This window comes from Lepidochelys olivacea (genome assembly GCF_965140295.1).
Source record: "Lepidochelys olivacea isolate rLepOli2 genome assembly, chromosome: 10".
Lineage (NCBI taxonomy): Eukaryota > Metazoa > Chordata > Testudines > Cheloniidae > Lepidochelys > Lepidochelys olivacea.
The window spans coordinates 61,691,914-61,718,432 of record NC_140420.1 but is presented as its reverse complement, the minus strand read 5'-3'; the positions used below and the strand labels follow the sequence as shown (position 1 = coordinate 61,718,432).

At 40.7% G+C, this 26,519-nt stretch overlaps 1 protein-coding gene across 2 annotated transcripts in view; it reads right to left on the bottom strand.

The window, feature by feature from the left end:
• The window catches only part of WDR72 (WD repeat domain 72), a 177,535-nt gene that overhangs the window by 70,184 nt on the left and 80,832 nt on the right, over positions 1 to 26,519 (bottom strand). For both annotated transcript variants that reach the window (XM_084641198.1, XM_084641199.1), the window contains 3 exons: positions 21,346 to 22,166; positions 16,165 to 16,256; positions 11,249 to 11,331 (listed from right to left, as the gene is read on the bottom strand). In XM_084641198.1, the coding sequence (XP_084497324.1) occupies positions 11,249 to 11,331; positions 16,165 to 16,256; positions 21,346 to 22,166 (996 nt within the window). The remainder of the gene's footprint in view (positions 1 to 11,248; positions 11,332 to 16,164; positions 16,257 to 21,345; positions 22,167 to 26,519) is intronic.

Genomic DNA, 26,519 nt, shown 5'->3' with positions numbered 1-26,519 from the left:
TTTCTGCCCTTGCTTGGTGGTGTCACTGCATTTCAATATGAATTAAACACAGAAAATCTATTTTGAATTAATAAGGCTGAACTTTTTGAATTAAATCTATTACAGCATGGGAATTCTGCTAAAGCTTTTGTAGTACTCCTTCAGCCTTGTGCCTAGGTACCACAGAATGGTTTAAAAATACACCCAATGCTCTGAGACTCACTGGCTGGAAAGCATAGATGTTTCAACATCAAGGTATAAATTGGCTGAGATTCAACACACAACAGTTAATTGCTTTTGTGTGTTTAAGGCTTGACATGTTTTCACATATTTTAATGTGTTAAATTTCCACATGATTTTGGATGACACCTTAAACCCCACACCCTATCTTCTCTACTGGGAGATTAAAAATTTCATAGCTCTTTTAATGAGAAGAGGGCTTTTCTCAGGAGTTGTTTTCTAAAATGTCTTTTTCTTCAACTGTAGTACACGAACCTTTGTATTGGTTGACTGCTGCCCTGCATCCTATAGGTGGTTGCATGTCAAGTGTTGCATGGTATACATGTAAAGACAGATCCTTGGGTCTGGCTGTGCTGTGCTCAGTGCAAGACATGATAGGAAGGAAGCAAAGGAGGCATTACATCACCGTTGCAATTCCCCAAATCTGGAGATAGCAAGGGGCCAGGTCCCCTCCGATGCAGTATGGAGCAGCCTTAGAACTACTCTAACCATTCTTCTGGCCACAGGTTGCCAAATCTCAAGGCACTCTTTCCATTCACTCAACAAACCTACTATATTACGCATGGGGGCCAGGAACATATGATGTGGAGCTGGCAATGCCAGCTTTAATCATTTGGGAATTCCTCTATCCAAAGGGAATCCCCAGTCAGCTGTTAGTCAGCTTTCCATCCTCTTTGCTTTATAGAAGCAGCACAAAGGGGGACAGGATCTGGCCCATCCAGTTTGTAAAATATCTTTGAGATCATTCATAATGAATGATACAATGAAAATATTTGTTAAACCCTTGCAGTCTCTTTACTCAGTCCACAGGTAGGATTTGTGCTCTCTCTCTCTCTCTCCCCCCACATTACTGGAACTTTAAAATTCCATATCATCTACAGAACGGAATGTCTTTTTTGTTTTGTTTTGTTTTTCAATTTACAGGAATTAAGTATTACACAAAGTCATTCATTCTTCAGGGCAGGAAATTGCCTGCAGAGCAACAAGGATGTTAAGGCTTCAGGACTGTAGAGCTGAGAGACATTCGTGTATACACACACCTCTTTAGAGGAGGCCAGCTATGAATTTAGGCTAGTGCTAGGTAAGAGCTAGGTCACTGGAGACTGATTGGAACAGATGCAGAGTCAGCACATCACCCTACAGTCTAGCCCTGCTTGCTCCCAGGCTGCTCTTGCTCACCTTTTTGACTGCACTAAATCCATACTCTGGACAGATGTACTTCTATCAGGAGCCCACAGTGTAGGAGTGAACTGAGTAAACTCAAAGGAGCGAATCTAGCTCTTTTGTGTTTTGTCAAAACACAAACACTCCAACTATTTATTAAAAAGTGTTGGTTTTTTTGCAGGAACTTTCCTTATGTTGTAGAGAAACAACAACAAAAATGGAGATTTGGATTAGACATGAACCAAAATGAAAGCCACAGATCTAAACAATGCTGAACTTTGGGCATTTCGGATCCAGACCCCTGCAGCTGGATCCTGAAATAAATCCAGACTCTTTAAGAAGCAGAAGCAAACACAAAGATGCTGTCATTGTTCTATGACTGCTTCTGGCAGAAAATAAAAAATTGACAGGGGTTCTTACAAGAGCTGTGGGTAGTTTGTAGAAAAACATGTTCCTTGTGTTGATAAGACACAGTGCATACAGCCTATAAAATTATCTGCTTTTCATGGTTTTCTAATCTGCTAAGAATCTGTCACAAGTCTGGATCAGATATTCATTGCCTGAATCACTACTGTGTACAATGGCCAAGGGGTATTTTGTAATGTGTAATTTCCTCTAACATCTTAGAATGGAATAAAAAGTGTAGCAAAATGGCACAACATGATATTGTGAAGGCACTTGTAAATCTCTGCATGCAGCTTGTCTATCACTTTGTTGAATACACATTTCGGCATCACTCTGTGTGGTTTCACATCTTCAGCTATGCCCCCTCTCTGGACATTTCCCAACAACATGAATATCTCTTCTAACTTTGTCAGGGAATTCAAAATTTCCCTTCAAGAGCTTCACCTGTTTCTACCAATAGACCCTCATCACAGCTTTCCACCAGTATCTCTTTATTACCTATATGCTAATTTCTACTACATATCCATCTAGACTCCATTTTTGTTATTGTGGATGAATTCTGTTACTACTAATGTGTCTGCCCAAACTAGCAACGGGACAATTTCTGTACTTTCGCAAGCACTGTTGCAAATATTAGCTGCTTTTAACATTGAATAGTGGGTGGGAACCTATGGCAATATCTTCATGGTGACATGGTCATTAGAAATAATTGTGTTCTGAGGAGGTCTCACAGAGCATAGGTGGTATTTTTTCAGCAAATAAATATGGATACCAAAGCAGAGAAGGCAACGGTCTGATGATCAGGACCCCCACCAGCAACACTACACAACGGTTCAGCAAGAAAAGTGAAGTCTTTCCACAATTTAGCAATTACTTTGAATGGCTATTATTGTCTTTGTTAGGACTGGACCAAGGAAAGAGAGCATAAGAAGCTGCTTCCATACTTGTCAGGCAATAAACTCCAGAGAAGTAGAAACCATGTACCTGCTGCTCTCATTCCATGCCACCAAACGATTGTGGAGGGGAACGAAGGGGCTATGTAGGAGGGTTGCTAACTGTCTAATCGCACAAACCCAAACACCCTTGCCAGGGTGCTGGCATGTGGGAGGGGGTGGGGGCTTTGGGTTGGGGCCGAGGGCTTTGGAGTGTGGGAGGGGGCTCCGGACTGAGCCTAGGGCAGGGGGTTGGGGTGCAGGAGGGGGTCTGAGGTGCAGGCTCTGGGAGGAAGTTTGGGTGTGTGGGGGGTGAGGGGCTAGGGAAGGGGGTTGGGGTGCGGGTGGGGGAGAGGGGTGCAGGCTCCAGCTGGGCACTACTTACCTCAGGCAGCTCTCGGAAGCAACCAGCATGTCAAGCTAGGCTCATGGGCAGCCAGGCAACTCTGCGCGCTGCCCCTGCCTGCAGGCACCACCCCCACAGTTCCCACTGGTTACAGTTCCCGGCCAATGGGAGCTGCGGTTTTGGTGCTCGGGGTAGAGGCAGTGTGCAGAGAACCTCTGGCCGCCCCTGCGCCTAGGAGTCAGAGGGACGTGCCAGTCACTTCTGGGAGCCTTGCGGAGCCAGGGCAGATAGGGAGCCTGCATTAGCCCCACTGCGCTGCCAACCAGATTTATAGTAGCATATTAAAATCTCCCAGATTGGTTTCAGTAGCCACCGGGAGATCAATTCCAGGAGACTCCAGGTCAATCTGAGAGGGTTGGCAACTCTCTATAAATCCTACAATTGCAATATCTACGCTGTCTGGTTTGATGTTTTTTATAGTCAGAGACATTGGCAACCATCATCCCACTGAAACAGGAGAGGGGACGGAGGCGTGGGAAGGTGGAGGGAACCACTAGCCACAAAAAGCTGCACTGTGCTAAACCATGTTCTTCTTAACATGCTTGGGAGATTTTACCTAGAGCCTCTCCAACCCACAGAACAGACTGTATATGGACTGTGTGCAAAGGGAACCCTCTGGCTAATAACTAGGCACAATTTTACAGGCCCAAATAACTGTAGGCACATTTTATAGCTTTACAGTACTTAGGTTCCTAAGTGCTCCAAAACATGCACCAGTTAGCCACTGGGGTGTGGAGCCCTCAAAATCAGGTCCTAAATTTTAACAACAAAGATTCTAGAAACACTTTTTGGGATTGAGGACTACTGGGAAACACAAAAAACAACTTTGTTTTAAAAAATATAATAATACACACATAGAAAGATTACGTATAAAATGTCATAGTATAGTGTGAATATAAATTTATTTTATTACTATTATCCAGACAAGAGGCTCTGTTTATTCCAACGCATAGACACTACATTGTATAACAGTTAAGATTGCTCAAATATATCTAACACCCGTTCAAACATTAAGAAAACATAGGAAATCTGCTAATGTCAGACACACCACATAGCAACAAATCAACAATTTACAATATGCATTCTTAATCCAGCTAGACCAGAACAACTGGGAATACAGAAAGGAAACTAAAAGATACTTGGACTAGTATGATTAACAAAATAATAACTTTATAAATAAACTCTAAAATTGCAAAGGGAATGGATTGCCCAGTGTTAGGGTAGTCAGTTTATTGATAGGGAGATAGGGAGTTTCGTGGAGTTCTGTCCATTTCCTGGTAGACAGGTAAACATATCAAGGCCCTGCTCCTGCAATGTGTAGTGTGCAGGCGGGCTGTTGAACCCACACAGAGCTCTGCTCACTTCAGTGGGACTCTGTGCAGGCACAGGAGTCTGCTTGTGTGCTATATGCCACATGACCAGCGCCTCGATGTACTTCTTTTGGCTCCAACACTGCAAAACTTTATGTAGGTGCACTTCACGCAATGTGAGTGGGACCGCTGACTAATAATATCATCATGTATAAGGCGCTACCACAGTTACGCTAAATGGCAGTCTTCGCAGAGAGACCAAGAACTGGATGGGAAGGGAGAATACAAAGACTGAGCTAGCCTCTTTCCTATAGCTATAAGGTCCCTCCAGGTCAGGAATTGAGGAGCATTGTGTGGGGAAGCTTGCCAATATTGTAACTGTTCTGTGGATAGATAAAGGATAGATAGTCTCCAGGGATGTCAGTCTGGCATCTTTCATAAGGACTAATGTCACACAAGAAGATTTTGAAAGACCTGGGAACAGGACAGGGAGAACCAGGTAGTGGGGAGAACTGCATTTTTCCATTTGAAATGACTCAACGAGAGTATTTGAAATTCCAAATGAAGGAACGGGGAGGACAGACTTGAGCATTTAACATTTCAAAGCTAAGGAGCCAGGGAGAATAGGGAGATAATTTAAAAAAAAAAAAAAAAAAAAAAGGATTCTCAGCAGAAATCCTTGAATATATCTTTCTTCCTGCTAACAGTCAGCAACAGGAACAACATAGTTTAATTGCACTATGGACTGACTGACCTGCGGGGAGGGAACTGTTCTTTGGAATGCTGGTTTTTATTGTTCAGATTTCTAACTAGATCCTGCATAACAACTACAATATAAATTAATGCATTAAAATAAAAATACAATCCCATACTCATTGTGCAGATAAAGAGGGAAATAAACTACTTTTAGTATGAAATATTAGCAGACAAGAATAGCAAAACAACTATTTCCTATACTAAATGCTATAGGGCGGATAGTCCAGTACACGAGAAGAGTGAGGGAATATATATGTTAGGACAATGTGGCAAGAGGGTGTTACATTTCATTTGAAAGAGCAATGAGCCAAGTGGTAGAAAAAGACCAAATAAAATTTCCTTTAAAATGATGTGAGATAGAAAGGCATGTACCTATGCAATATTAGTGTAAAAAGAAAACCCGTCTCAAATTAAATAAACATTTTAAAAATACAAAAGTAAAGCTGTAATTCTTGCCATGTACAATGGACTCTGAAAACATTAACTCTGCTTGAATTTTGTCATCATTTGAACACAGTGTTAAGCAAGCTTTGCTCTTCAACTTTCTCTCTGTGTGTAGCCAAACTGCTGTGAATATTGTAATCATTTGTGATATTGGCAGTAGGGGCCTCATGTCATCAGCTATTAAACCAACTCTCATTCATGCTTTATTGCTGGTAGGCTAGCTCTGTTAACCCCTTCACTTCAGGAAGCACAGGCTCATGGCCGAAGCATTAATAAAGGGAGATCTGAGGCATGGGTTGAGTAGGCAGCTGGTCACTCTGACAGATGCGTCCCAAACCACTCTACAGATCTGAAGGTTTTTGACCATAGTTGCAGCACCTCTTAACAGGTGTCTTTGTCAATTCTCAGTCACATTTAGTGGGTGCCTCTGACTTCCGCATACCCGCCAAAATGCTTTGTACTGACTGACACAGTATCTGCTTACAAACACAGCTGCAGCTGCCACAAAGACCTCTGGGCATATCTGAGAACTAAGGAAACCTGCTGCAAATGGCTGAACAGGGCCTTTTGCCTCAATAATGAAGCAGAAGTCTGATTGTCTTGCTGAAGTAGGCAGGCTACCGGGAGATCTTTTTTGGATGTTAGGATGCTAAATCCACTCATACGTGTCCATGTTCCTAAGATCAGTCATGGTTTTAATTCAGCTTCCACTCTATAAGTTGGAAAGTACAAATGGAGAGACCACAAACTTCCTGGATATATGTCTTCCAATCCCCAAATGCAAGAGATCAAAATGTTTCAGAGGCTGAGCAGGTGAGAGTGCTATTATGTGGCTCTCACCTGACAACTGCAGCTACTGACACTGACCTCCTATATTATATTTGACTTTTCATCGAAAGGATTCAAAAGAGAGAAAACCTTGGCTTTGGGGGAATGTTGAACTAATAATGTGGAAGATGATAGGACAGAGAAAGAGAATTAATAATCCTTAATAACTGAGGAACATCAGGAGTGTACAAGAGGAAGTGTTGACTTCACTTGGATGTGCACATTTGCAGACACTACTGCTATCTATTATGGCTAACAGAACGGTACAGAGTATTATTTCTACTGTCCCATGAATACTTTCTCAGCTGTAAAGTGGTATTCTTCTCATTGATACACGTGCCATTTGAAATGCAATATATGGCTACATACTATTACAAGAAATTCAGCAACAGAGTAAAACAGACAAGGAATAAGTTTATAACAGATACTGGACTCCTTCGGAGCCAACTCTCTTGTGGATGCAGTGTTGCAAACCTCAAACTCATACTCCTGAACACCAAATGACCCAGATCACAATGCAGGATCCACTATGTATCTAATGTCAGTATGACATTGTGATGGGGGGGGCTCACCCCTAGAAGCTTGGTGCAGCAGCGCAATTATATCTCTACCTCTACCTCAGTTTCCCCTAGTGGGATTCAATAAATCCAACATCGCTTATGTATATTTCATAGATTTCATAGACTTTAAGGCCAGAAGGGACCATTATGATCAACTAATCTTAACCTCTGCATAACACAAGTAAGAGAATTTCTCCTACTGGTTTCTGCATCCAGCCCAATAACTTGTGGTTGAACTAGATGGAGTAAATTGTCTAGAAAGATACCACTCTTGATCTAAAAACTCCATGTGATGAAGAGTGTATTTAAAGATTGGTGTGGGATGGAATCCAAAGACAGACATTGGAAAGATATGTTTCTATAGCCTCATAAGAAGATTCTTTAGGCCCCCTGAATTGAACTTAATGGTGTGGAGGAGACATGCAGATGCAAATGACTCTGGATCGTAGGTGGTTAAAAGCACATATTGTTAAAGGAAGATGGATGCTAATTTAAACAAATATTTTGCAGCAATATACATGCAAGACGGTTTGTGTGACAAGCAGTTTTGCATAAAGCATAGCTGAGTGGCTGCACCCCCTCAAAGCGTGGCGTGAGCTGACCACAACATATGCCTTGCTATGTGTTGAGCCAATCTGAAAACGCTGCCAACTACTATTTTTTTTAATATAAGGATTGTTTGCTTTTCCCTCTTTAATTTTTTTCTTTCTACAAGAGACAAGATTTCCTTTTCCAGTTATGGGTAATGATATTAATAACACATATTGATAGGTATTAATAATCACAGGACTGGAAGGGACCTCGAGTGGTCTTCTAGTTCAGTCCCCTGGACTGAGGCAGGATGAAGTATTGTCTAGACCATCCCTGACAGGTGTTTGTCTAACTTGTTCTTAAAAACCTCCAATGACGGAGACTCCACAACCTCCCTAGGTGTTTTGGTCCAGTGCTTAACCACCCTGACAGGAAGCTTTTCCTAATGTTCAACCTAAATCTCCCTTGCCACAATTTAAGCCCATTGCTCCTTGTCCTATCCTCAGTGGTTAAGAAGAACAATTTGTCAATCTCCTCTTTATAATTACCTTTTGTGTACTTGAAGACGTATTATATCCCCCTTTAGTTTTCTCATTTCCAGACAAAACACACATAGTTTTTTCAATCTTTCCGCATAGATCATGTTTTTAAGACGTTTAATCATTTTTGTTGCTCTCCTCTGGACTTTTGACAATTTTTTCACATCTTTCCCAAAGTGTGGTGCCCAGAACTTGACACAATACTCCCGCTGAGGCCTTACTAGTGCTAAGTAGAGGAGAAGAATTACTTCTCGTGTCTTGCTTACAACACTCCTCTATTACATCCCGGAATGATGTTTGACTTTTTGCAACAATATTCCATTGTTGACTCATATTTAGTTTCTGATTCACTATAACCCCCAGGCTCTTTTCTGCAGTACTCCTTCCCATACAGTCATTTCCCATTTTTTATTTATGCAATTGACTATTCCTTCGTAAGTGTAGTGCTTTGCATTTGTCCTCATTGAATTTCATCCTATTTAATTCAGAACATTTCTCCTGTTTGTCAAGATCATTTTGAATTCTAATCCTGTCCTCCAAAGGGCTTGCAACCCCTCCCAGCTTGGCATCATCAGCAAACTTTCCAAATGTACTTTCTATGGTGCACCTCAGGGGTCCAGTTTATTTAATCCAAAGATGGAATGTTGTACAACTAGGCTGCCACCCCAGCATCTCTAGCTGGAGAGGAAGGGGCTGAGTTAACTTTAGTCCATGAACCCCACTTATGTCCAGGCCCCTTACCAAAGAGGCCCTCTTTGCCTGGGACCATCTTCTGGAACCAGGGCCTCTTGTCTTCAGCTGAGGAAGGGTCTCTCCTCTTGGATTAAGGTCCCTACAGAGATCAAACCACAACAACCCTTCCTTGGAAAAGCATATAATTCCCCTGATCTGAGCTTCTGTTACTACCTGGTGAACTCCTTCCATAGGGACCAGGCTTCACTGAGGCTTGGCATTCATAGATCCTCCACTTTGGAGTCTCTGCCACCTAGGAGTATTATACTTTGGTTTCCTTCCCTGGTGAGCCTCTTACCAGGTCCCCCCCGAGAAGACCTCCCTTTAGGAACTTCCTCTTTCTACATTCTAGGGACAGTTCCTCTTCACAGGAACCTCTGTTCTTTAGCCACTGGGAATAGGTTCCTTTTATTATTGTTCCTTGACTTTAGCAAAGCTTTTGACACGGTCTCCCACAGTATTCTTGCCAGCAAGTTAAAGAAGTATGGGCTGGATGAATGGACTATAAAGTGGATAGAAAGTTGGCTAGATTGTCAGGCTCAACGGGTAGTGATCAATGGCTGAATGTCTAGTTGGCAGCCGGTATCAAATGGAGTGCCCCAAGGGTCGGTCATCGGGCCAGTTTTGTTCAATATCTTCATAAATGATCTGGAGGATGGTGTGGATTGCACCCTCAGCAAGTTTGCAGATGACACTAAACTGGGAGGAGAGGTAGATACGCTGGAGGGTAGGGATAGGATACAGAGGGCCCTAGACAAATTAGAGGATTGGGCCAAAAGAAATCTGATGAGGTTCAACAAGGACAAGTGCAGAGTCCTGCACTTAGGACGGAAGAATCCCATGCACCGCTACAGACTAGGGACCAAATGGCTAGGCAGCAGTTCTGCAGAAAAGGACCTAGGGGTTACAGTGGACGAGAAGCTGGATATGAGTCAACAGTGTGCCCTTGTTGCCAAGAAGGCCAATGGCATTTTGGGATGTATAAGTAGGGGCATTGCCAGCAGATCAAGGGATGTGATCGTTCCCCTCTATTCGACATTGGTGAGGCCTCATCTGGAGTATTGTGTCCAGTTTTGGGCCCCACACTACAAGAAGGATGTGGAAAAATTGAAAAACGTCCAGCGGAGGGCAACAAAAATGATTAGGGGACTGGAACACATGACTTATGAGGAGAGGCTGAGGGAACTGGGATTGTTTAGTCTGCGGAAGAGAAGAATGAGGGGGGATTTGATAGCTGCTTTCAACTACCTGAAAGGGAGTTCCAAAGAGGATGGATCTAGACTGTTCTCAGGGGTAGCAGATGACAGAACAAGAAGTAATGGTCTCAAGTTGCAGTGGGGGTGGTTTAGGTTGGATATTAGGAAAAACTTTTTCACTAGGAGGGTGGTGAAGCACTGAAATGCGTTACCGAGGGAGGTGGTGGAATCTCCTTCCTTAGAGGTTTTTAAGATCAGGCTTGACAAAGCCCTGGCTGGGATGATTTAGTTGGGGATTGGTCCTGCTTTGAGCAGGGGGTTGGAGTAGATGACCTACTGAGGTCCCTTCCAACCCTGATATTCTATGATTCTATGGTTATGCCCAAGTTCTTCCCTGTCTAATTATCTGCCTCCCAGCTACTCAGTTAATTAGTCCCAGGTGATCCCTTCCTGAGTTGCCTCATTTCCCCTTGTGAAGCCTGCCAGAGTTAGGCTGAGCCCTTGACCTCTTCAGAGGGGCCACCTATCCTCTGACGGACATGACAAATGAGTCTTATGCTACAGTAATCATCAGGACATCCCACAGCCACCTAGAGTCCCCCATAGAGCATTAAACCGCCTGTACCAAGATCAGCACAGGCAAAGGTGCAAGTTAAATTGCCTTGAGAAGCTGGAACTTGCTCACTTTTTGGGCCTGCTCTTGGAGGGGATCATACTGAGTAAGGTATGGAGCCCTGACCACACATTCTTTTAAGAAGGCCATACCCACTTCTTCTACAGCACATATGAAATTGAGCTTCCCTAGGAACATAAAACAGCTTCTTCTTTTTTTTTAAGATAACTTAGAACGTAAAGATTATTGGCAACTTTTATATTTGACAACTTTTTTTGTCAAATGAGCAACATTCACCAGATCAGACATACAAGTGCTGTGCATTTGAAAATGATTCCTGTTACTCAATATCACCTAGATTAGGCACTATCATGTCTACTTTGCCATCTCCAACCACATACACTAAAAAACAAAATAATTTCATAATAAATATACACTGTAGTTTAACATGAAAATTCTTTCTCCACAGGACATCTAAATGGCAAAATGTATGTGATAATTTCCCCAAAGTCTACATTTATCATATTACATCATGATATCAACATTTACACTAAATAGTAGTGAACATCACTTTAAAATGACATTATTACAGTCAGTGTGCACTATTTCCTACCTTTACGGATTGGTCTCTCCAACATGAAATGAGTTTCACCAGTGAAACATTCCCAGGATCAAGGAAATAGAATCCATTTTTATCTGAAAATATACAAAATTTTCTTTATGAGCTCACAATAAAATACACATAAATAACACACATGAAATTTCAACTGGTCTTGCAGTATACATTTTTAAATTTTGTAATGTTCAGCTACATATCTGAAACAGAATCATTTGTCATAATTTGTTTTCATTTTATCCACAGACATATCAATGTAAGATATTTATATCATGTACTATATATAATTACATTAGAGTTATTTATATTTGTCCCCTAACCCTAAATCTAATGGGTAAATTTTATTTATAAAGGGTTAGTTCATGGTGTCTATTAGAGCTCAGTGAAACTTGGTGGCTTCTTTTTGCAGAGGGTTGTGCAAACATTTTATTCTTTTTGAGTCAGTTTGCCAGTTCCCAAATAAGTCCCCATTTCAGAACTGATACTGTGCACTAGCTTTCACCAAGATCGTTCAAATAAGTCTCTCCTGATGTTTCTAGGGTAAGTCATGCTTAAGCTAAGACAAGGCAAAAAAAAGCTTTAGGAGAATATTCAAATATGCTTAACTATTTTTAATAAAGTCTCATATTTCAAAAAGAAGCTTGTTACACTGAACTCAAATTCCAGCAAACAACTCACCCATGGCTACAGCTATCACAGATATTTAGTAAGTGAAGTAGAAATTTTCTTTGAGTATTTTAAGATGAAGGAAAAGCAGGCTTACAATATAAAAGCAAGCTTGAACTTTTAACTATGGAGAGGCTCCAGCCTCCTGCATGCAGTGAATTTCATTTAATGCAATGAAAGCTGTGACGAAAGGGTCCGCAACGGAGTATACTTACAAAGTGGGGTGGCCTAATTATTGCGATATTTTTGGAATTTCTGCACTCATATCACTCACGTGCTAAACATATATGAAATATAAAGCAACAGTTTATTTAATCAGGAAAATGGGCCAGATCCTCAACAGATGCAAACTGGCATCATTCCATTGACTTTAATTGGAGCTAAGACAATTTACACTAGTTGAGGATCTCGCTCAATATTGTTACAAGCTGACTATGATGTTCAGTGTTGTTACAGAAAAAGTTTCAAAATCATGCTATGGTTCAAAGGTGGGATTTTCTTTCCATAAATACATTTTATGCTTCTATCACATTGTCTTCTTTGGTATAATTGAAGATGTAATACTGCTATAGAAACTAAAAGGCCAGTTTTCTCCTGTACTCAAGCTGATGTCAGATTGTCTGACCTCTAGTAGCAGCCGAGGCGAATTACTGATGTATTCTAATCATGGGTATTGCATTTTATGGAAACCAGTTTTAATGTTTGACCTAGAAACATGTAGACAAGTGCTTAGTGTATAATAAGTCTAAAAATTAATACAAATAAAGTTAAAATAAAATATGCAAAGGAGAATAGAAATATTTTCTGATTATATTTTAAATTAGATGATGAGTCCATGCGGAGGAGAGACACAACAATAAGGCCATTCCAGCTGGCAGGCTCTACTATGGAGAAAGGGAGCTATTTTAAAGTGGCTGCTGAAATGAGTTTGCTGGAGGTTATGGTAATGTTTCTTTCCACATGAGAAAAGGCAGGTGGCAACACATGGCAGGGGAGGGAAGGGAAGAGGGGGTATTGCATTAATCAAGGCTAAAGGTATGGATAAAGTTATGGATAAAGATTTCAGCAAAGGTGGAGGAGACGTATGGATATTCATATTTTACTAAATTTGCTCCTTACAGTGCTGAAATATTCAAGAACAATATAAGTATAAAAGAATAATAATCCACCTCTTAGGGTTAAACCCGTCCATCCTTTGTAAGGTATGTGCTACACAGATAATCTCAGACTGGTCTAAATTGTGCATCTGACTTCTCAGATGATTTTCAGAGCAAATGCATGGTCATGAACTGGTAGGACTTTCTTGTTTAATCCAGTTCTTCCTCATTTGAAATGTAACAGCCAATGCCATTCATCAGCTGCTTATCCCAATATTTGGCTAATAAGCTTTGCTGCTAAATAAATATGTTGTTTAGAGTAAGTGGGTTGCATCAGCCTTTAAAGTAACATGACTATCCCTGAATAGTAATGCTCAGTAAATGCTCTGATTACAGCCCTGAATTGTATATGGTAGTATTAAAATATTGTCAGAGACCTAAAGTATCCTGATAAAACAATACATTATCATCCACATTTAAAAAAGGTTGGATTGCTGCAGTGCAGTTTGTGGGGTTTACAGAATTATGCAGATGCTTTGTGGAGAAGACTGCAAAATTTGTGGTGTGAATTAGCACAATCTGATTTGGTTCACTGTGCCTTTCAGTTGATGGCTGCGTAAGTACAATTGCACTTGTACTGTGTAAGTCCTTTTATAATATATAAAAGACAGAGACTGACAAAAGCAATTGTACAGTACTTACACAGCCATCCATCCATATATCTATAGGGAAAGAAAGAAAAGAAAGACCATGCAATGCAGTTTTACAGCATGAAAGAAATGGCACAAGAGGTTATATTTTTATTAACTGATTTGACACAAACAATGTCAAATGCAGAGAATATTAAAAATGCCAAAAATGAGAGAGAAGCAAAAATGAGAATATCACAGTAAAACTGTTCTTTTCCATTTTTAAATTGAGTTTTCAATGTTTTTTCATGTAGTGCTGGTCAGGTGAATTTTCTTTTTGATCTTTTCCTTGTCTTTTTCTATCATTTTGCTAACTTTGTTACATTGATCATCAAAGCTCTATTGTAGGTTAATTTTGGCTATAGCTGCTGACTGGCGTCATGAGGTAGTTTAAGGGAATGTTAAAATTATAATAGAGGAAGGAAATTCCTGCAAACTTCACTTGACACAGTTGGGGAGTTAATACAAAGAAGTTGTAATTTCAGGGAAAACAAGTAATAGAAAAATAATGATAACATTTACAGTTTCACATGGGCCAAGTCCTGAAGTCCTTAATCAGTTCACACTCTGTCCTGGTTCAGGCAAAGCTTCCATTCACTCAAGTAAGGGCTTTATTTGAATAAGGACTAAAGATTTGGCCCTATTTATACAGCTATAAGACCAAGATGACATAGTGACAAGTAACATTTTCTCTTTTGCGCTGCCCCAACCCAATCTACCATATCTTTAAATAGTAACTAATTATTTAAAACAAGGTTCAAATGATAATTTACTTCTCTAATCTGAGCCTGCTGAATCAGCTCAGGATTCCCACACTGTGGGAAAATCCTTGCTGGTGAAGAGCTGGCATAGCTGGCTCTACAAAACCCCAGGTGTGGGGAATGAACTGTGGCCAGAGTATGGCTACATTCCAGCTATCCCTATTTGGTGTAAAGACCCTCTGGGGTAGTTACCAACAGGCACATGTGACAACTGCCCTGTACCTGCACTAACTTTCTACAGGGGCAGAACAGATCCCTTTTCAGCCCCACTCTATAGCAGAGGGGTAGTCCCTAGATGGAAAAAGGGCTAAAGGAAGTGTATATCCAACTTTGTCCTTCACTCTTGTCTTGTGCCAAAACACCAGACTTGTGGGTTGGCCCCAGTTAGTGCAAAGAGAGTGTAAAATGGTACCATTCTGATTTGATTGGATTCACCCATCCACTTTGTACAGCTATAAATCAGTATACAAGGTACAAGGTACAGAAGAATCAGGCCCTGGGATTCTGAAGGGAGGCAATGTCTCCTTGATGTCACAGGAAGTGGAGCCAGTACTCACTCTTGGAAAGACTGTGAGGTCTCTACTGCTCAGATCTAGTGGTTCTAGTTTGCACATCCAGAACAGATGTGTTATCCAGAGAGAAGGGCTCATCAGACCGAAGAGCCCAGCGCAATCTGGTTCCGACCCCAAGGCAAAAATCCCTAAGTCCTCCGTCATGTTACCCTATATTTCCCAGTCACTTCCTGTCCCTTCTCTTTCCCCTTCCAGGCATGCCTGCATGGGGTACTGAAGTCTCAAAGGTAAAATAAACTCCGTAATTCCTGAGCAGAAAACAGAGAAGGAAGGATCTATAGAAGACTGGTTGTGCACAGAGGCTTAGGAGCTCATTTGCATGTATACCTGACTTTCACATAGAAAAGGGTCAGGATTTGGCCTTAATGAATTTGTATTATAAAGTTACATAGGATTTACTATGTATTAGAACCACATTATGTTTGTTTGGCAAAACAGGCAGACAAATAAGTCATCCATATGCTACCTAATGTTGTTCTAGAAAATTGGTTGGTTGGTTGCATGTTGTAAAAACAAACAAATATTGACTGGTTTTCAGGGCAAGATTGGTAAACTATTGCCTAAGAGATGTTAAAGTGCCAAGATTATTTTATTCTGCCCTAAACCAAAAGTCTAAGGACATTATCCAAACAGCAAGATGACTGCAGTATTACAAAGGCAACAGTTTGCTTGAAGGTTGAGGTATTTTGTTGAGTGTGTGTGTGATGTTGCTGAGGGAGATAGAATTGGATGGGAAAAAAGTCAGTGTTTGTTTCATTACATTCGCTCTTGTTTTTCACATGGCTAGAAAATGCCTTAGGAAATGCAATTGGATATTTTCTTGTCACACAAAATGTATTCTAGATTCCACTTTATAGTCAACATGTTGTCTACATGCTTTTGTGATCATCACATAAGAAAAGAACAGAGCACTTCAAGCTTAAACTCGTCTAACTACTGTATTTGAAGAATTTAAAAAAGCCAATTTAAACTCCAATGGATGTAAAGGGCAATAAAAAAATTGTACTAATATAAAAGGATTTCAGTGTTTATACTTATATAATGCATTGTGTCTAACATAACACATAAAACAAATAAAAACAAAAATACTGTATATGTGTTAGCATTACTGCATCCTTCCATACTTACAGTTTGGTAACTCTCCATAAAAAATGGAAAATGAAGGGCTGAATGTTTCTGAACTTCTCCCCTTGTTACGTACAGATTCTAATTTCTGTGGACTAAAAATCAAACAAACATTAAATCACTACATAATACTTACAAAAACTTTGACAAATGTTCCATTAGCACATATTCAAGTCTATACACTTATAACAGCCACTGCATTATTAATTATTATTCTTATTACTTTTAATATAGGAACCGACCCTGCCACAACCATGAAAGGCACTTACTTTTGGGAACAGTCCAATGCCCAGTAGTGTTTGTACATTTTGGCCCTTTACCTTCTATTTAAAACACACACACACCTAAGCACACATATACAAACAAATCCCGAAAGGTGATAAGCCCTAGCAACTCTCAATAACTTCAACATTGTCCATGTGCAGATGGAATTAAAAGAAGATTTTCAATGACAGAAGAACTTTCATCAGTTCCTAAGATATGTAGCTATTCAGGTGAGAATACTCCCTAAGCATACACGTTTTAAAACAATGGTGAATACACTGTGACGTTAATACAGGATCAAATTCTGCAGTCCCTACTCATGCTATATTCTTACTGAAGTCAATGTGTAATTACTTCAGCATCTGGGCCACAGAACTTACTATGAAGAACTTTCTTATATCATTACACAAACAAAATACAATGAAAATTCTGTATTCAGGATCTCTTTCATGAATTATTTGTACATCTTTACTTTTAGTACTGAGTAAAAGTGTTAGTGCAATAGGCAATTTGAATTTTAGAGCTAACTTTTATTATATTGTACAAAATATATTTTAATTGCACATATTAAAAAAATGTACTTCCTTTATTGTTTTTCCCATTCGTTTCAACTAGCAGTAAATCATAAAATTAAAGGAGGCCTAAAAATACTGAACAATTCTAGAAGCCTCCTGTACTTGATAGTAGTATCTTTAAGGGATTAATATAGATACAAATTTGAAAAGGCAGAAAGAGAAAAAAATCTTTGAAGATCGTTTACCTTCTAGTTTGTCCTGCTCTTTCATGAGCATATTGATAGGAAGCAGAGTAATGCAAAAGGTTTATTATAATAGTAACATGGCTAATATCTTTACCAAGCAACCATATCCCAATTGTTCTTTTCTCTGATTTTATAATCAGAGATATTTTTACTGTAAGTTCCAGTGTTAGAAAGCTGATCAAATAGCAAAAAAACAAAACAAAACAAAACAAAAACAGATTCATAAATATTTCCATGAATTAAAGCACTCAGCTCAGTTCATGATGATTTCTTGGCTCATGTGATTTGTAATTTGTTACTGTTTTTGGACAGCAGACTTCTGTGAAAATGTTTGTGAATCCCAACAACGTCATTAATTTTAGTACAGATAACTACTGGTCTGAAATTCTGCACCAGAAGCATGTTGTTCATTGTTCATTAGTCTCAGGTTCAAAAACTTTCAGCCATCGAAGAAGAGAAAAAGAGATACTGTGTGACTTAGGTGACCAACTAGATAACACAAATAACAGAACAGTAAGTAGTTAACTGTTCATAAACAAACTATAGCCTGAAAAATATTGATCCAAACCATTAGGTGGAAACTTACAAATAATAAATACATTGGAAGAAAATCAGGATGACTTCATATTCTACAAACCATTCATATTATTATTTTTAATTTGTGCTGCAGTAGTTCCTAGAAGCCCCAGCGATGGACCAGGGTTCAATCGTGTTACGTGCAGTTCAAACTCAGAATAAAAGACAGTCTCTTCCCCAAAGAGTTTACAATCTAAGTAATCTACCCTTGCTTTAACAGCACTGGCAGAGCACCATGGAAATAAATTGGGCTTCCACCCAAACCCTGCTCAGGGTGGCAGTTGTTGGTAGGCTTTTTTCCACCTTGATGTTGTTGAGTTTGAATCCCTCTGGCTCAGCACTGGATCCTTTCCCATCTTTTCCTCCAGTGGAGCAAGGGTCGTATGAGACAAACCATCTGTACCTCCAGCCTTCTTTTTCCCTGCTTTACTGATGGGTTCCTTCAGTGGCATGGCAAATTGGAATTGAATTTTTATTTATTTTTCCAATGAGCATTTGGTAGGCTCAGCTGGGCCAACCATGCTACTTTTCAAGGTAAGTATGTGCTTGTGATTTAAATTAGACCGATTGGGCCAGGTGCACTTGTATAGTTTCACTGCAACTTTTAATTGGGCAAGAGTCCATTACTGAATGGCTCATTATCCTTATTGTGGCCAGAGCTTATCCTAACTCTGAGCACAAAACTGGCAGTGAGTGAGGATGGGTTATGTGGGGAGGCATGGGAAAAGGGATGTTGAGCACAGATTATTACATCCCATTGTCACAGCCCTAGTCTTTGCAAGAATGGACCTGGTGAAGACTAAGTCCGAAAGTTCTGAGGCATAACCTGAATCCCATTTGACTCTGGACATATTTTCAGAGAGCGAAGGAAACAAGGGTCTTCATAAGTTCCTATGAAACGGTTGACTGCTGGGCACAGAGACGGACATGATTTTGTTTCTGTATTACTAGTTAATAAATAAGTTAATAAAAATTGGGCCAAGCTATTGTAAATCAGTGTAACTTCATTGAAATGTCAATCAGTGTAACTTCATTGAAATCAATAGAACTATGTCAAGTTACTCCAGCTGAAAGCTGGCCCCATTGCACCCATTCATTTAAACCATGAATTAATGAGTCACATCTTTATTCCAGCCTTGCATTGCTGTGATAATGGTTACATTTCATAAGGCCTGGGCAGACTGACCCTTTAAATCGCTGTTCATAAATTATAAAAAAATATTTCAGATAGAAAATATTATTGAAAAGCCTTTACTATTACTCACACAGAAAGAAAACACTGTCATGGTGAGGGAGTACTGTGTCCTTTGTTTCCTTGCTTGACTTGAAGTTTTGGTAGCACTTCTTTTAAAAATACAAAAATCTAAAGAAAACTGGAGCTAATTCCTATGGCTGTATTCCATTCCTCTCACAATGACAGCTAATTGCTGGTTTATAGGACCTTAACGCTTTTGTCTCAGTAACCTTGTCTAATAGTTCCACTCTCCACAATTTTGATTCTATGTGAATATAATGGTTCTTGACTGTGACAGGGCATTACTCATAGTTTTACTGATGCAGGGAAGCAATACAAAATCGTTTACATAACCTGCTCTGCTCATATCTTTGCTTATTCAGGAAAAAAAATAGGTGGTGGAGCTGACATTGTGACTGGAAAAAGTTCCTGGAGTTCAATGTGGGGGCAAAATTCAGTTTCAAACTATACTAGGACACAGAGATGGTGGAAATGAGGGGAATCTTATTAAGATGTCATCAGATCATAAGAGGGAAAGGCTCGAAATAATTCAGAACTTATGGGATCAACTAACTGTTGGCAAAAATGCAAAAGTTTTTGCAGTCACACTGTTGTGAGCTGATTAGGATTTCTGGTGAGATATGCAGGGTAGAGCATGAGAAAGTAGACAACATATTGCACTTCGCAGAGAGGCTATAAAACTAGATTCTGAAATTTGCTGTGTCTGAGAGGCAAGGAGTAGGAGTGCAGCCTGAAAAATGGGCAGGGCTGGCTATAGTATGGCCAAAGCAGCCAGGAAATACACTGGTTCTGCATATGCCCTTGAGCAACCTCTATCCTAATTAAAACTCTCCTATATAGGAATGCCTATAAAAAACTTCACAATGCTTACGTCAGTAAGATACTGAGACCACAGCCTCTCATGCTGACCAATATTGTCTCACTGCATTCTTGTACTCTCCCAGATCCATATTCATTTGTTTCTTCTTGTCTTATATTTCGTTTGTAAGCTCTCTGGGGCAGGGCATCCACCCATGACTGACCTGCTGCCTGGAATCCTAAGAAAATCAACAAAAAGCCATATTTTCCCCACCTTTGCTAGCCTGCCACTTATCCTGTCTGTCCATGTCAAAAGCAGGAAAAGTGACCATCCTTCACATCTCAGCCCTGAGCAATACAACTGAACTTTTCCTTCCCGCCCAACGAAATAAGAGACTAACTGATCTCCTCTCTTTTAAGAGAGACTTTGATAGGCTTTGGTTGTGTTTTTTAAATATGAACATACAATTTAAACTTAAAAGTATCTTATAATTTGCTTTACCTCCTTTTCTCTTGTATTCTAACCAACAAATTTCCAATTTGTGGCATGCATTTCTTGTGTGTTTGCAACGGAACTACGCAAACCGAAGTCACTGTACCCCAAATCCTGAACCCTGGTAACATTGTCTAATGTTGTACAGTGACTGGGTCATGCTAATACCTTTGACTCTTTATACCCATTTATTCCATCTAAATTAATGGAAAACCACATGGCATCAGAAACAGTGGAGTCACTCTAAAGTACTCAACTGAGACTGGTCTAGGTTTGCTGAATAACAACAGTCTATGGACGATATCTATTGCCTGATTAGTGTGCTCCACTTGGCTTGGTCAAAGAATGTTGAACGTGTTATTTTTCCTTTGATGCTGAAAAAGGATTGAGTTAAGTAAATTTGTTTTGAGTAATGTAAATGGAATTTGGGACAGGTTCTCAAAACATAGGGGCAGGTGATGCATTCAGCATCAGCTCCCAGCAGCTGCTTTAACTATTGGGTTTTGTCTCTTTGTATTAGGTAGGGGAACTAAGCAAGGCTGTTTCTGATGTTTAATTTGCTTTGGCCATGGAGCCACTGCCTTGAAGGAGTCATGTCAGCTATTGGGAATGGAAGTTAGAACAGCAAAGAAGTCTGCCCTATATGTGGCTGTGCTTTTATTTTGAAGGGACCCAGTAGTTTCACTTTCAGTACTGGGGGAGAAAGATTGATCTTGAGGTAAAGGCATGGGAATTGGAGCTTGGTGATCCTAGTTGTATTCCCAACTCTGATTCAGACCTTGACAAAATCTCTGTGCCTCTGGTTGCTCTTCTGTTAAACAGAAAGATAATACTTACTCCTCTCATATTCTGAGAGAACACCTCGTTCCTCCAAAAATCTCTCCCTACTTCAAAGAATGTCCATGGAAATAAGCCTGACCAAGTTTGTTGTGAGCTCCATTATATAACTGTCTACATTTAAGAATACAAAAGCCTGGATTTTTTTCCCCATAGCTTTCCCTTTATTAAGGAAAATAACTGATAAGAAAAAGTTCTTACCTGTCAATTGTGTTGGTGAATTCCAAAGGCAAAGTAACTATCCTGTTGACTAAAGATATTCTGCTCAATAAGTAGAATACAATTTGTGATCCTTGTATGCCATCAGCATTATGGTCTAGTCCATATTTCTTTCCAATTTGTCCTTGGCCTGCAGTGATGTACTTGTCTGACAAATCTAGCACTTTTCTGGAAAACAAGTTAATTGGCGTATGTTCTTCCACCACACCACAGTGATTACAATTCCATCCTGGCAGCATTAGTGATATGTGATTTCCATTTGATACTAGTCCAAAAGAAACTGGACACTGAAGTCTGAAGAGATCTAAATATCTAACACAGTGATTGTCTAATTCTTTATCCACACCCCATGGTAAGAGACATGACAAAAGCAGTTTAACTGTGTCTGTGGTGACGTTAGCATCAATTTTTCCTGATGGCTGCAGTCTAATCTTTTTTGAACTCTTCATTTTTTTATGTCTTTTGATGCCACCAATTTCTTCCAAAGACCTCGCTGCATTATTATCCCTATGGACCTTTTTTTCACAAGCATTTTTTACTTGCCCATCCATTGGGAAGAGAGAGCCAGCAGTTTTATTTCTTTTCAACATTAGTGTCCTTTTCTCTGCTGTGCTTTTGGCTCTTTTTAAAATGTCATAACTGTGGAATGAATTTGATGATTTCAGTCCACTGAGTTGAGATGACAGTAAAAGTTCTACAAGTTTTTCCAGATCAAATAAGAGAACATGAAAGCTTATGTTGTTCCATTTTGTCTTTACTGGCAAGATAGTAAAAGGCCGTTGGACATGGCTGGTACCAGTTTGCTGAAATAAAAAAGTTATGTATTAAATGTCAAAATCAAATCCACAGTTACATAAAACTTTACCTAGTTCTAAGCTTAGAGTTGCATATGGAATAGGCCAGATTCATTCCTTGTTTAACTCCACTGATTTCAACTATACTACACTTATTAATTATGTATTCACAGCAGCATGACTATGTACTAGGCACTTTCCAAATGGTAAGCACAAAAATAAATGCCTGCTCTGAGTAACTTACTAGACAGGTAAGTAGAGAGAAGCAAGGGAAAGAGGACTAGGAACCATAGACAATTACAGGCAATGTTGTTAGTGACGGCTATATTTAAGGGTGCCTAACCCTTTCCATATAAGATCCTGTATTCACTTGGTTATAACTCTACCAAACTTTTACCATTTGGTCTGAAATTTTCTCTGCTGCCTCAGGCTGAATTTTTTTGGAACATTTCAACAAAAACATTTCAGCTGCTTCCAAGAACACACTTAGGGGAAAGTACATTTTTTCCCATGCAGAAAAAGTCTTACAATGATTTTCACCGAGAAGCTCTAGCACCTCCCGGCTTTGGAGCAGGGACTAAAAATTTGTCAGGGATGTGTGTTTTGCCATCCATGTAAAAATCCAGTCAAATCTGGACAAGGTATAAGCCTATGAAAATATCATGACACACATCTCAGGACAGGTTTGTGAGGGTATGTCTACATTGTGAAGTAAGCGTGGGCTTAAGCTTGGGCTCAAGCCTAACCCAGAGCTTGGACACAGGGTCCCAAGACCCTACAGCGCTGCAGGGTCTGAGCATGAATCAAGCTGGGACCCAGGTTCCAAGCCCTATTGCTTTGCAGTGTAGATGCAGCCCCGCTTGAGTCATACTGGGAGGCTGCCAGAAGTATTCCACAATTCTATGGGGCAATTTCCTTAGTCCTCTCTATCCCAACAATCTCCAATAGACTCTACTGAAAACAGAAGCCACACACACACCCTTGGCATAAGGCACCAGCTCAAGTCAGTGTTAATCCATTCTCTTCTGATCACCAAGCTAAAAGCCCAGCATCAGAGAGCTTCCTGGATTTGCAATGGAGACCAAACAGAGCAAGCCTTTTGCAAAGCATGCTACTTCATGGTCATGGGAGCCCAGCCAAATTTTGGTGAATCTCTGGTGCAAGGCCAGTAAAACTGTCGACTTCAGCAAAAAGCACCAGGAATGACCATGCATACCACCAGAGAACTAAAAATATGAATGAGCTAAATATGAGAGCTAAAAATGACCACTCATACCACCAGAGAGCTTGCAGCTTTGCAGATTTTCCAGACAGGTGATCAGCGCAGGGAGTATATTAAGAGGCTGAAGAGTGAGTACCGGAAGGCCAGGGACAAGAACTAGCACCCCAGACAACTTGCCAATGACATGCCCATTTTATGAGTTTGCCCAGCACAGAGCCAACTGTGCTTCCTGACGACCTGGTCAGTCAGGATGGTGCCCTACTAGCTGCTGAAGCCACTGTGGGGACTGATGGGAGCCAGAAGCAGGTTCCAAGTGAGGTGCATGAAGTGACTTCATTCATGTAGCCAGCCCCAGGATCAATCAGGATCAATAGCAAATTTTAGGTCCCTACTCGGAAGAGCTGTTTGTTCCACCCCTGGCAGAACAGCCTGGCTCTGAGCTTGCAGCAAGCCCAACGGAGACAGAAGCCGTCCCAGAGCCTGGTCAGTTTATGATTCCAATACAGTTTATTATTACAGTAATGGGAGGGATTTCTGCTCTAAGAAACAATACAAAAGTTATGATAAGCCCTGGCTACCAACGTGTGTCCATAATGGTAAATTGTATCACAAAGCCTCGGCATCCTCCTGCCCCCTACCCTTCCCTGTGCCAGAGAGGAGGAAAGAGGAAGAGTTCTGCATGTTTGTGTGCAGCAATAACAGGGGAAGCCCTGTGTGAACTAACACAGCTTCTTCTTAATTCCCTCATGGATTCTGACCCAGTCCTGGTTGCTGATAGCTGCAAACTTTTCCTGCTGCAGGAACTCAAGATAATTAGTCACACTGCTGGGAAGGGCATATTTTCCAGGCTCCCTCTATAGAAGACAAGCCCACTCCACTAACAGATGTGCTGTTCTGTCACCAGATGTACTGCTGCTGCACACACCGCAGGATTCCCACCAGCAGCTTGGAATAATATTTCCCTTTACCGATAGGGCACCACAGGAACAGCTGTGTCCTCCAAAATGCAAAATGACAGAAAAAGCCTTTTGCAGCAAGGGCACTCTCCGCACTCACCCCTACCTATAAAAAATTCCTAACTAACTGGCATAAGGAAGAAAAAAAGGTTGTAATTTTAACCTTACAATTGTCCCTGAACTTCTAGAACTGTGTCCAGAGAGAGTATGTGGACTGAAGCATTCCCTTCAAATATATGTTGTTTTTTTAGAAGTGTAAATATTCAGTGCTCCTCTGTTGAACTACGTTTGACAATAACCCTCTGTTTCTGATCCTGTTTCTGGTCCCTCAATCTCTACTGCCTGCTCTTCATCAGAAACTTGATCCCTGGCCCAATGTAGTTTCACAGACCGTTGCAAAAAGAAGCATTTTCGTGATGAAGTTATGGTCAGTGTTCTTGAGAGGGCTGACCAGCAGGTCCTATACCAGAAGCAGAGGGGCGAAAAACAGGAGCAATGGTATGCTGACAGGCAGGAGGAAAGGGTGAGGCTTGTCACCCAGGTGAAGTACAGGGTTTTAACAGCAGTTCCTGGAACAGAAACGGGGCTAAGGGTGGAGGACAGAGCTCAACAGAGAGAACTGTTTTGGCAACTCATGTCCATCATGGCTGCAAAAGCACCATCTCCTGATGCCATCCCCCACACCACAGCCTGATGCCCCTGCAAAGTACCCTCAGGCATGCAGTAGCTTGGACAACTCCATGTCTGGGCGGCCCGTGCATTCAGGTCTCTTGAGCAGCTGGGCAGAGCAACTAAATACCATGAAGCCTTCCTTCTTCAACATCTCTCCTGTGGATACTTCCCCCGTCCCCAGCACCAGGTGAGCAGAAAACAGGGAAAGGAGGGAAAAAGAGAACATGGGGCCCAGAAGCATGTAGTGGCACAGTTGGGTTTGCATGGTTTCCATCACTTTTTTTTTTTTTTTTTGCTTCTGGTGCTTGTTTTGGGGGTGTGGCAATCGTAGCTGGCCTGTCCAGCACTGGGTGACTGTTGTACTGTTTTAATCCCTGTTTACAAATAAAGCCTTGTAGGGTCTTCAGGAAAGATTACTGCCATCACTGCATCACACGACACAATCATGATTTCAGATATACTGTTAGAGGCCGGCAGCATTATTCCTTGATGACCATCTACACTGAACATACTCCATCCCCACACATAGCTCCTATGTGCTATCCCCACAGAGCAATTGTGCATACCGCCTTCAGTAAAAAAGGAGAAACAAAAACACATGCATGCTCCAAGACAACCAGTTCATGGACACATTCCACCACCCAAGAGGTGGAAGTCCAGAAAGAGTTTTGCGTCTGGAAATCCTTTACCCCAAAATACCACCACAGAAGGCTAATGCGTAACAAAATGGTGAGAAATGCAAATGATCTTGGAGAACCTGGTTCCTTCTGAAAACTCCCCCAGGCACAGACTATGAACAAAAACAATGATGTACTCTAAATCGAGCTGGGATGGAAAGACTGGTAACAATATGACCACGTAGAAGCTGAGGAATGACCTTTGAAAGTGGAGTGTCAGGGCAAACACTTCCACACTGTCTGATGCCGTTTTCCCTGTCAACATCCTATATCTCTAGATAACTATTTGAAATAAGTGACACCACCTGGTCTGGCTGTGGTTTTGGAATGACAAACTATGATGATGAGAAGATAATAGGATAACTGGTAGAAGTAAAAAGAAAAGGAGTACTTGTGGCACCTTAGAGACTAACCAATTTATTTGAGCATAAGCTTTCGTGAGCTACACGAAAGCTTATGCTCAAATAAATTGGTTAGTCTCTAAGGTGCCACAAGTACTCCTTTTCTTTTTGCGAATACAGACTAACACGGCTGTTACTCTGAAACCTGGTAGAAGTAGTAGGTGGCAGAGGTCTGTGTGGTTTGTCTATAGGTCAACCTTGCTGATGACTCATGTGGAGGTCCATGTAATAGAAATTCTGTTTTTTCAATGTGCTTTTTTAAAAAAGAAACATGTACGAAATTCTATTAAAACCCCGCCCCCAAACCCTAACCTATGTTAAAAGAACATTAAGGTCGCAAAATCAAGTAGACAACAACAGTTCCCCGCCACCCCTTCCCACATCATGCATGAATGCACTAGGATACAGTCTTTAATTACATAACCATATACTAT